Source organism: Notolepis coatsorum (assembly GCF_963971535.1).
Source record: "Notolepis coatsorum genome assembly, chromosome: 15".
Lineage (NCBI taxonomy): Eukaryota > Metazoa > Chordata > Actinopteri > Aulopiformes > Paralepididae > Notolepis > Notolepis coatsorum.
The window spans coordinates 28,875,547-28,887,935 of record NC_140179.1 but is presented as its reverse complement, the minus strand read 5'-3'; the positions used below and the strand labels follow the sequence as shown (position 1 = coordinate 28,887,935).

Sequence of the window (12,389 nt, the reverse complement as noted above, 5' to 3'; positions counted from 1 at the left end):
GACAGAGACCTGGAGACTAGCTGTAGGGGACAGAGCCCTGGAGACTAGCTGTAGGGGACAGAGACCTGGAGACTAGCTGTAGGGGACAGAGCCCTGGAGACTAGCTGTAGGGGACAGAGCCCTGGAGACTAGCTGTAGGAGACAGAGCCCTGGAGACTAGCTGTAGGGGACAGAGCCCTGGAGACTAGCTGTAGGGGACAGAGCCCTGGAGACTAGCTGTAGGGGACAGCCCTGGAGACTAGGAGACAGAGCCCTGGAGACTAGCTGTAGGAGACAGAGCCCTGGAGACTAGCTGTAGGAGACAGAGACCTGGAGACTAGCTGTAGAGGACAGAGCCCTGGAGACTAGCTGTAGGAGACAGAGCCCTGGAGACTAGGAGACAGAGCCCTGGAGACTAGCTGTAGGAGACAGAGCCCTGGAGACTAGCTGTAGGAGACAGAGACCTGGAGACTAGCTGTAGAGGACAGAGCCCTGGAGACTAGCTGTAGGAGACAGAGCCCTGGAGACTAGGAGACAGAGCCCTGGAGACTAGCTGTAGGGGACTAGCTGTAGGGGACAGAGACCTGGAGACTAGCTGTAGGAGACAGAGCCCTGGAGACTAGCTGTAGGAGACAGAGCCCTGGAGACTAGCTGTAGGAGACAGAGCCCTGGAGACTAGCTGTAGGGGACAGAGCCCTGGAGACTAGCTGTAGGGGACAGAGCCCTGGAGACTAGCTGTAGGAGACAGAGCCCTGGAGACTAGCTGTAGGAGACAGAGCCCTGGATACTAGCTGTAGGGGACAGAGCCCTGGAGACTAGCTGTAGGGGACAGAGCCCTGGAGACTAGCTGTAGGGGACAGAGCCCTGGAGACTAGCTTTAGGGGACAGAGCCCTGGAGACTAGCTGTAGGAGACAGAGCCCTGGAGACTAGCTGTAGGAGACAGAGCCCTGGAGACTAGCTGTAGGAGACAGAGCCCTGGAGACTAGCTGTAGGAGACAGAGCCCTGGAGACTAGCTGTAGGAGACAGAGCCCTGGAGACTAGCTGTAGGAGACAGAGCCCTGTAAAGAGAGAGGGTCTCAGCTCTGACCTCCACCCTAGGCGACACTTGTTCACAACCTCCCACTGAGGGCTCGCGCCGCACGGCCGAGAAGACTATAATGGTCTAGACCCCGAAAATAAAACGACACCCCTTTTTCAGAGTTACTTCTTATATTGTCTTATAGTTCGGGACAATACGGTATATACTGTATCCAGAGTATGTTCCACTCACATATCCCAGCCTGAAGTTCCTGATGGTCCACTCAGGAGACTCCGTCTCAGACAGCATTTCAACGCTGATCTCTCCGTACAGGACCGGCTCGTCTGTGAAGGGCCAGTAGTGGTCGCATTTCACCTGCAAACACGCAGACATAAACAGGAAATACCTTTAGAGATTGTACGCATTTCACCTGCAAACACGCCGACATAAACAGGAAATACCTTCAGAGATTGTACGGTATGTTAATTATTATGGGATCACAATTTCCTTCATGAATGTAGGCCATGGTCTTATACTCAAGGAAACGATAAAAGAAGGAAGGATCATTTTTTTTTTGATTTGATTTGAAGTCTTTATTTCGAACATGCAATGAATACAACAAACAATAACAAAAAGAAAAACAACTCAATCTGCATGTTCGAAAAGGAGTAGGAAGAAGTATACACTTATTTAATCCTACCCCTTTTCCACTACTCAAATGAGTGTACTATTTTAAACATAAAAAAGAAAAGAAAAGAAAAAAAAAAAAAAAAAATATATATATATGCAAAACAAAAAACAAAAACTATATATGTATAAAATAAAATAAAATAGAAAACAAAATAAAAATGTAAACACCCGTGAATATCAAGTCCCTTCTTCATCCCTGTACCTTGTGAACATAATTTCCTTATACATCAGTTTGAATTGTCTCATGTTTGGACATTGCTTTAGCACCACATTTAGACTGTTCCACAGTTTCACTCCACATATTGAGATGCAGTGTTTTCTCATGGTAGTGCGTACGTTTAGCACCTTTAAATTGTGTTCTCCCCTCAGATTATAACCCCCCTCCCTATCAAAGAACAATTCTTGAATGTTTCTTGGAAGTGCATGACTTTTTGCTTTATACATTAATTGTGCCGTTTTAAATTCCACAAGATCATTTAACTTCAATGTCTTTGACTCCAGAAACAATATGTTAGTGTGATCACGATAACCTGCAATGTGAACTATCCTTATGGCCCTTTTTTGGAGTATAAAAAGTGGTTGTAGTGTAGACTTATAATTGTTTCCCCAGACTTCAGCACAGTAATTTAAATATGGTAAAACTAGTGAACAGTAGAGAATGTAGAGTGATTTTCTATCCAGGATGTGCTTTACTTTACTCATGACTGAAATGCTTCGTGAGAGTTTAGATTGGACATGTTTTATGTGAGGTTTCCAACAGATTTTATGGTCTATTATTACACCTAGGAATTTATTTTCATAAACTCTTTCAATAATCACATCATTTATTTTAACTTGTACCTGAGTATCCAATCTACAGTTTCCAAACAACATAATCTTAGTTTTGCTCAAGTTCAATGATAATTTGTTTCTATCAAACCATTCCTTCAATTTCTTCATTTCAGATGTGATGACCTCTAAAAGCTGCTGGACATTCTCACCAGAAAAAAAAAGATTAGTGTCATCCGCAAATAAAATACATTTAAATATATTGGATACTTTACATATCTCGTTAATGTACAAGATGAACAGTTTTGGACCCAACACTGACCCCTGGGGGACACCACAAGCAATGTCCAAACATTCAGATTTATAATCTCTCATTGTCACAAATTGTTGTCTTTTATTTAGATAGCTTCTTACCCAGTCCAATACTACCCCCCTGATCCCATATCTCTCCAATTTCCTGATTAATATATCATGATTAATAGTATCAAATGCTTTTTTTAGGTCAATGAATACTCCAGCTACATGTTTTTTTTGATCTATGGAATTTGTGATTTTTTCAATGAGTTCTATTAACGCTAGTGATGTTGACCGGTGTGTTCTGAATCCATACTGGCTATCGGTGAGTAAATTATGTTTATCAATGAATTTATCTAATCTGTTGTTGAAGAGTTTTTCTAATATTTTTGAAAACTGAGGAAGTAGAGAAACAGGCCTATAATTTGTGAAGTGGTGTTTATCTCCAGTCTTGAACAGAGGTATGACTTTTGCTATTTTCATTTTATTCGGAAATCGACCAGTTTTGAATGATAAATTGCAGATGTGCGTGAGTGGTTTTGAAATCCCAATAATGACATTTTTTACTATTTTCATATCTATTTCCTTACTGTCTGTAGATGTCTTGTTTTTACATTTATTAGTAGTTTCTATAATTTCATTTTCATCTACCGCTTCCAGAAACATTGAACTAGGATTTCTTTCAATGTAATTGTCTTTTATGTCTTCAGGAGTCACTGGATCTGGGATTTTTCCCGCTAATTCTGGTCCAATATTTACAAAAAATTTATTAAAGTTGTTAACCACATCATCCATATTGCTAATAGTTTGATCCTTTTCCATAAAATACTGAGGATAGTTTATTTGTCTTGATCCATTCCTGATAATACCATTTAATATCTTCCAAACACCTTTAATATTATATTTGTTGTTATCTAATATTCTACTATAATGATCCTTCTTACATCTTCTCATAATATTAGTCAACTTGTTTTTATATTTCTTATATTTATTTTCTGCCTCTTTAGTTCTATGTTTTATAAATTCTCTATATAGTGTATTTTTCTTTTTACATGCATTCTGTAATCCCCTTGTGATCCATGGGCTGTCTGAGTGTTTATGTTTACTGCTATATTCTTTTATTGGACAATGTTTGTGATATAGTAAGTTAAATATAGATAAGAATGTTTCATATGCTTTATCAGTGTCATCCTCTTTATATACTATCTCCCAATTTTGTAGTAGCAAATCATTTTTGAAAGCGTTCATTGATTCTTCAGTCCTTACTCGTTTAAATTGTAGTTTATTGTCCTGCTTGTTTTCTGTGTAGTTGTTGTCATAAACTGTAAAAACTGGTAAATGGTCGCTGATGTCATTTATTAGTAATCCACTCACTGTATTGTTTTCTATAATGTTCGTAAATATATTGTCTATCAGAGTGGCACAATGGGATGTGATACGGCTGGGTCTTGTGATTTTTGGATAAAGGCTCAAACTATACAATGTGTTGATGAATTCCTCAGTCATTTTATGTTTGTTTGGATTTAAAAGATCAATGTTAAAATCCCCACAGATGAAAATAGCCTTTTGATTATTGTTTATATACATTTCTTCCATCCAGTCCTTGAAAACTTCAATATTCGAACCTGGTGCTCTATATATACAGCTCACAATTATATTTTTCTTTTTTTCTACACATATTTCTATTGTTATACATTCTAATAAATTATCAATCACATTTGTCATTTTTTCTACAATCTTATAATTCAAGTTATTATCCACATACACAGCCACTCCTCCTCCACTCTTATTTTTTCTGTTCATATAGTTGAGTTCATATCCGACCATTTCAAAATCCATTCCCTTTTCCTCGTTCATCCAAGTTTCTGAAATGGCAATTATGTTAAATGGTTGTGTAAACTGGTTTAAGTATTCCTTAATGCTGTTAAAGTTTGCGTACAGACTTCTTGAATTGAAGTGAATTATTGATAGTTTGTTAACTGTCTTAATTGTCCTGTTGTACTGATCTTCAGTATAGTAGCAGCAGTTGTCGTTGATGTTGAAGAATAGATTATTGTCTGGGTCAATATCATTTTCTATATCCTGTAGATTGTGCTCAGTGTATTCAAATGTTTTGAGTTTCATTTTTTCGTGTTCAAGAATCCACTGTGTCAAATCCACATCATCTCCAGATGTAGGTGAATTGGTTATTTCCGTAGGCCTATGCGTCATGGTTGTAAGTTGTGTAATTGTGTCCAGTGTGTCTCTATTACCTTACAGTCCCGTCATGATGTTTATTGGTATTTGTCCAGCTCCTCCATGTTTCTGATGAGTAGCACTTTGGCCTCCTCCGGTGGTCCATTCAGCTTGATGAATACTTTGCAGCTAGAGGTCCATGTAGATTGAATTAATTTCTGCTTCCTCATGTATCGTGCCTGTTTGGCGATGTCGCCGTTGCGCTTTGTAAGATGCTCATTCATAAAGACGTTTGATCCCCTCAATTTTTTTCCTTGTTTCAGTAGTGCAATTTTGTTCTTTCTGTTTACAAACCGCATTATGATGGCCTGTTTGTCATTGCCGTCTCTTCGGGGCAGTGGGTGGCAAGCCTCGATGTTATTGCAGTCCAGCTCAATCCCCTTGGACTGAAGGAAGGCAGCCACTTGTTGCTCCACAGAGTTTGAATCCAGCGCACTCGGCCCATCCCCATTGACAGCTGTCACCGCCCGAGCGTATGACCGGGGTTTGATTTGGAGCCCAGTGACAATAATGTCATTCATCCTGGTGTATTGCTCCAGGTCCTCCACTCTTCTCTCCAGAAAATTCATTTTCTGGTCTTTCTCATCGTTCTGCAGCCTCAGAGCCTTTACCTCCTCTACTAATTCGAGGATGGCTTTCTGTTGTCGCTTGACATCCGAGACCTCCTCCGCCAGAAAATCGAGAGATCTTTTAATCTCGTCAACTTCCTCACTTTTCTTTGGTCCCATTTTCGCTTGGCTTTGAGTATCCTGTCAGTTTTAGTCGATAAGAATACACACCAAAACAACAAACAAACTCCGTTGCTAGCAGCAACCAAACTCGCGCGACTTTCTCTCAGTCGGAAGTGACGTTGTTCTAGGAGACAGCTGTAGGAGACAGACTGTGTAAACGCACATTTCCACATTTCCAAGTGTGGAAATTCAGTTCGGCCGACATCGAGTTGAATGGGATCAGCAATTTGTTGCGTTGTTAACTAGCTAACGTTTGATGTATTGGTTGATGTATATTTCCTCAGGTATATTTAGAATTTTAATACAGGCTTCAATAGAACTGGCATCAAAGTCAGATACCAAGCAGAGCATAGAACGCTCGTGTTCTGACATGATGACCCTTCCTTTATAGTTTCCTTGCTTATACTGAGCCTAAAGCCAAAGACATATCTGTGTACGATTATAGTTATAGAGGCAGGTGGGTTTAGTGGTGTATCAGAAGACGACTGATTTTGTTTTGTTATGTGATTTGGAAGACATTTTAAATGAAATGCAGTCTACATTCTACAGTCTTTTATATGATAAAAATGAGAGGTGTGCTTTTTTTCCTTTGTAAAAAATAACTATCTGTGTTTATTTCATTTGGTTGGACGATTAACTACGACATGAACTGTGTTCCATAAAAAGGTGCTTTTTATTTTCGGCATATTTTATATGCAAAGTCTAGCGGGGGAAAAGGGAAGAGTTTGACAATTGAATCAAATCAATCAATCAATTCGCCATTCATTAATCAATCAATCAATCAATCAATTCCCCATTAATTTATCAGTCAACCAATCATCAACTAATCAATCAACCAACCATATTGTAGCTTAACTATTGAGTTGAGTTGAGTTTATTTTATCTCGAACAATCAACCATATAAAAACACAATACAAATTATAAACTAAAGAAACTAATTTACAATGAAATTTTACATTCTTCATTAAATGGTAAACAAATGAGTTCGAGCAGGAGGGAGCAAATGCTTATCTAGTCCTGCCCCTTTCTCACAATATCATACATAAACAAAATCTCTTACAAACATAAAATAACAAACAAAATAAACATAAAGATTGGAGCTCCTAATTTTTTTACTCATCAATGAGAGTTTTCCTATATCTATTTTTGAACTGTACAATGTTCTTGCTCATTTTTGTTTCTTCATCTAAGCCATTCCACAGGATTACACTATTACACTATAGTGGAGGTTTGCCCTGGGTGGGAGGTTCAAAGAAATGAAATATGCACTTAGGGCTAGATCCACAAAGAATGGATTGCATGGTGCTAGTTGCACCCTTACTTACAATTCATTATGAATTGAAAATGGGGGACCCTGATGTAAACAAGACGAAAGTCTTTCTCTGGTCTGCATCCCCTTAACAATTGTGTGTATTGAGCTGTACTGTATTGTACCCATTCTGCAATCTGTTAATAACATTTTCATTCAATCAATCACCGCGCAGATTGATTGATTGAATGAAAATTGTATTAACAGATTGCAGAATGGGTACAATACAGTACAGCTCAATACACACAATTGTTAAGGGGATGCAGACCAGAAAAAGACTTTTGTCTTGTTTACATCAGGGTCCCCCATTTTCAATTCATAATGAATTGTAAGTAAGGGTGCAACTAGCACCATGCAATCCATTCTTTGTGGATCTAGCCATGTCTTTTTTCTGTTGTAAAGCACTTTGAGCTGCAGTTTCTGTATGAAAGGTGCTATACAAATAAAGTTTATTATTATTATTATTACACTAGAACTAACTTAATTCTTGCAGGTGGTCAGACTCACCCGTCTCCGCTCGTTGCACTGTGTGAGCATGACGATGATGGAGGACCTCTGCTGCAGGACCATCTTCCAGAAGTCGTTGCGGGTCTCAGGCAGAGGGCCCTGGGTGGCCATGTATTCCTTAGCATACTTGTAGCCCTGGGAAGACGGAGACACACAGCACACAGTACATCACCAGTCCGTATGGCGGCACTGAGGTGGGAGGCACAATTAAAGGATTTTGTTTTCATGCGAGAGAGAGAGAGGCAGCTATTTCAGAAGAATTTGACAAAGTATAGGTCTATCGCCAACACTGCAAGACTGTGATTGTGCATAACTTTAAGTTTTCTTAAAGACTGACAATTTGGAATTCACATATCTCCAACACTGGCTGCATTTTGATACATGTAGCTCTAAATGACAAGAGAAAATAGAGGTATCGTTTTTAAAAGGGCCTATTATAATTATAGTATAGACAAATAAGTATGAACCAGTCCTGCACACAGCCTATTATAATTATAGTATAGACTAATGAGTATGAACCAGTCCTGCACACAGCCTATTATAATTATAGTATATAGACTAATGAGTATGAACCAGTCCTGCACACAGCCTATTATAATTATAGTATAGACTAATGAGTATGAACCAGCCTTGCACACAAGCTACCGGTATTATAATTATAGTATATAGACTAATGAGTATGAACCAGCCTTGCACACAAGCTACCGGTATTATAATTATAGTATAGACTAATGAGTATGAACCAGCCTTGCACACAGCGTATTATAATTATAGTGTAGACTAATAGTGTATACTAGTATGAACTAGTATTATATAGTCACTATCCATATCAAACCACATCATCCACATCATCACATCCACCAACTACTTTCTAACCCACTCTGAAGGTCATGATCCAAATAAACCACCCAGCCACTGTGTGGTTGCTCCAGCTGCCACGCCGTCTACCCACTAGTCAGGAGTAACAGGTCACTCACTGGTATATAGTTGGCGTTGATGTAGTCTGACCCCTCGTCGTTGTGCATAGAGATCAGCCTCACGCGGCTGAAGTCGTCTGGAGGGGGAAAGGAGTTATAGTTTCCGTTAGTCGTGGTTTTAATATTTCATATTTTGCACGATATGGTTACAGGCGGACATCGGAGATCGGTCTTGTTTTCTCAACCGTCAATATTCTGATATTGTTCACTGATACTCAAGTGTTGGTGCACGATCTCGTCGTATCCTCGTTACAATAGGCCGGATAACCTCTTATCCCAACTATGAAACACAGATGGTTGTGTTGCGGTGATATTAGGGAGACACACTTATCCTGCCTGCTGCTGGGCTTGTCCACAAGAATATTCGGAATATTGAGATTGTTCATGTCAACAGCAATATCCCTGATTACGGAATATGATTTGATTTGATCTTTATTTATCTCGAACATTTCAACCATAAAACAAACACACAAATTAGTAATAACAAAAAATAACAAAAACTAAATAAAAATAAAATAAAATAATCAGCATAGCTCAAGACAATGGTTTTGTTCGAGAAGGGACAGAATGAAGCAAAGCTTATCTGGTCCTGCCCCTTCCTTACAATATCATATTATGTAATAAGTTATCTATCAATATCAAAAAAGAATATACCTATCCACTACAGCAAAAGATAAATAAATAATTACAAAAATACTAGTTCACGTTATTTTCAAGCTCCTCTAATTTATACTTGTCCAAGAATTCCTGTTTATATCGGCATATAATATATGAAGAGGGTGTGTAATATAAACAGATTATCCCGATTAGAACTTTAAAGGAACACTGCAACATTATGGGAAATGTGCTTACCAGTCAGAAAAGAAGATAGATACAGTACTAATAGCGTTCAGTAGAAAGCTATCTGACTGCAAGCTAGCCTAGCCTAGCACAAATGAATGGAAGTGGATACGGACCAGCTAGGCTAGCTTGCAGCCAGATAGCTTTCGACTGAAAGCACAGAAATTGTTATCCATCTTCTTGTCTGTACATTTTACATAATGTTGCTGTATGTTCCTTTAAATGGGACATGAGCTAGTGCCCAGAATACTGTGTTAAATATAATCTATTAGTGATTGTGTTTTAGCAGTCACACGGGGGAGAGGGCGGGCCATATTTTGTTGATCAGCCACTCACAGGGAAGGATGTTGGTGTAGCGGTTCTTGGGCCTGTTGACTGGCAGGTCAGCGGCATCATGGGAAAGATCCAAACCAACACTCTTCAGTTCCTGGATAACAAATAAATGCATTAATGAATGGATTGATCAATCAATAAATCAGTGAATCAATCAATCAATAAATAACAATTTGAAATATTTTTGTGTGAGAATAAATACTCTATTTGTGAATTAATTAATTAAATGTAGGTCTAAAAATAAAGGACATTATAACAACTGCAATTAACTTATATATTTTTTTAATCACTACAATTTACTTCAACACAGTCTGGATACTTTTCTCTAATTACTACTAATAAATACTAGTTAATCATATAGCTGATGCCTTTTAACACATGGATCACAATCCCAGTAGGGTTAGTTAGAGGTTGTTTGGTCTAGCTCATTTATACTTTTGTGTTTAGAGTACATTAAAAAAAAATTATACATAAAAAGAAAAAAGTATTTTGAAGAAATCGAAAATAACACGCCTGCGACTTTTAACGCACACATCAGAGCATCTAATTTTAGTTGAATCGTTTATTTAACTATTCTCTGCTGCGGGGAGACGCTACCGCACTGTACCGCAGCCTCAAGGGACACAGAGAGGCTTCTACCCACAAGCCATCTGGAGCCAGTCCACTGACTGTATCATGATACATCCATATTCATTTGCACATTGCAAACCTTCTTACACCCCTGATCTGATTCATTACTTTAATATATTCATACTAGGGATCTACACTAGAACGTTTTGCCATGCAAATTATAGTAACCAGCGGCCATCTGCCTACAGTCTGTATCTCAATCACCTGTAACTGTGTCTATATTCAACCTGTAAACGGACCTGACCACCATCTCCTTCCATCCTGCATCACAAAGTCACGTTTACACCTGGCGAGCTTCCCTGTTAGCAGCATATTGTATTTCACTGTGTTCATAATTAACCTAATGGATGTATTGAGTTCATACACTCCTGTCTAGGCTGAATGTCATATGTGTGTTATATATATATATTAGGGCTGTCAAAATGAATGCTTTAACTTTGGAGATTAATTTACATTATTTAAAGCATTAAAATAAATGGATCTAGATTAATCTATGGAGTGAAAAATCTTCTATTTTAGCGCCGCGGATATAAGAAAGAGGTCTAGCTGAGTCAATGTTGATGGTTTTGTTGAACATTTGTATTTCACAGAGAGAAACTGTATTCAAAGAAAGCTATTAAAATAGTCCTTGAATCTAAATATACTTTCTTTGTGTTGATTTTACATTAATTCCATGATTTTACACAAGTAAAAGTTACAAGCTTAGGTCTTATGTAGAAAAATGCTATTTTTTATCTAGATTATTCTAGATTAATTACAGACAAATTGTGAGATTAATTAGTTACTTTTTTTTTAATCTATTGACAGCACTAATATATATATATATATTGTGATTGTTACAGCTTTGTGACTGTTATAGGTGTGTGACTGTTCCAGCTTTGTGACTGTTAAACTTTAGAGTACTCTGTACTCTCTGTTTGATGTAACAAAACTGTTATTGACAGATGGTAATACAGTATACCAACAGCTGATGCATCCAGTGAAACTCAATAAAATAAGATAAATAAAAACTAAAAGAAAGAGATATGATGTGTAGAGGTTGGATTTTGTCGCTTGGCATGTAGTGGTAAACACCATGGAGGCGTGGCCACAGCATGGAGGCGTGGCCACAGCATGGAGGCATGGCCTCAGAGTATTTACCTCGAACTGCAGGGAGAACTTGTAGGCGGAGTCCTTGCTCATGTCTTTGAGGTAAGCGTCAAAGTCATCCAGTTGCACTGGGCTGCAACGACACATCAGGTCAGTGTGAAGCGTATGAGAGACATGCAACATGCAGCATTAATTATAGCCTCAAATACTGAACCATCCCTTCACACAACACTACGACACCCACTCCTACCCCGGTAAGTTTAACGTGTATTTTTGATCGCAGACGTTTTTTTTTTTGGGATTTTGCTCTTAACATGGACACACTGAATCTACTGTGAGCGAGTTTCATTGACCAGTGTAGCAGCAGTAGGGCTGTTTGACTATCATAATAACGATTATTTTCATTGATATTGAAATCACGATTACTCATTAATTTGAGAAAATCATATGACGACGACTGAATTTGTTTCAACTTTCTTCTCGACCAAGGGCTGCCTTTCTGTCATCTTCTCTGTTACCAAAGACGTTTCAAAGTAACTGGAGAAACGTGCTGTGGCTCCCTCCCCTCTCTCAACACGAGCTGAAACTACTGTTTGGGAGGAGGAGGAGGGGCACCGTCATGAAGGAAGGGTGTGCTGCGTTTACAACACAAGGTGAGAGCAACACGGCGTGCAACACAATATCACAATTGAAATTGATTAATCGCCCCGATTAATGCTTATTCCAATGATTCCCTTTGGGCTTTAGAATGGAATATCTCTGGACTGCTCCTATGCTGGTCAATAGAACTCACTCACTATAATGTCAGTGTCTCCATGTTAAGATATGTTTTGGAGCAAAGGTTCCGAGTGAACTGGGAAGCTTAGAAACGGAATCACCCAACCCAAACTGTTTTAATCCACGCCACAACAAGCAGGCAAAGGGTTAGCCACCTCCAAAACAAAACCACGCTCCTCCAGCATTTTGAAACAGCTGATGTTGCAAGTG

The 12,389-nt window shown here is 38.7% G+C and overlaps 1 protein-coding gene across 2 annotated transcripts in view; it reads right to left on the bottom strand.

Moving 5' to 3' along the window:
* Positions 1–12,389, bottom strand: part of ptpro (protein tyrosine phosphatase receptor type O) — an 84,751-nt gene that overhangs the window by 19,045 nt on the left and 53,317 nt on the right. For both annotated transcript variants that reach the window (XM_084330093.1, XM_084330094.1), the window contains 5 exons: positions 11,454–11,535; positions 9,687–9,777; positions 8,511–8,587; positions 7,534–7,668; positions 1,252–1,374 (listed from right to left, as the gene is read on the bottom strand). In XM_084330093.1, the coding sequence (XP_084186219.1) occupies positions 1,252–1,374; positions 7,534–7,668; positions 8,511–8,587; positions 9,687–9,777; positions 11,454–11,535 (508 nt within the window). The remainder of the gene's footprint in view (positions 1–1,251; positions 1,375–7,533; positions 7,669–8,510; positions 8,588–9,686; positions 9,778–11,453; positions 11,536–12,389) is intronic.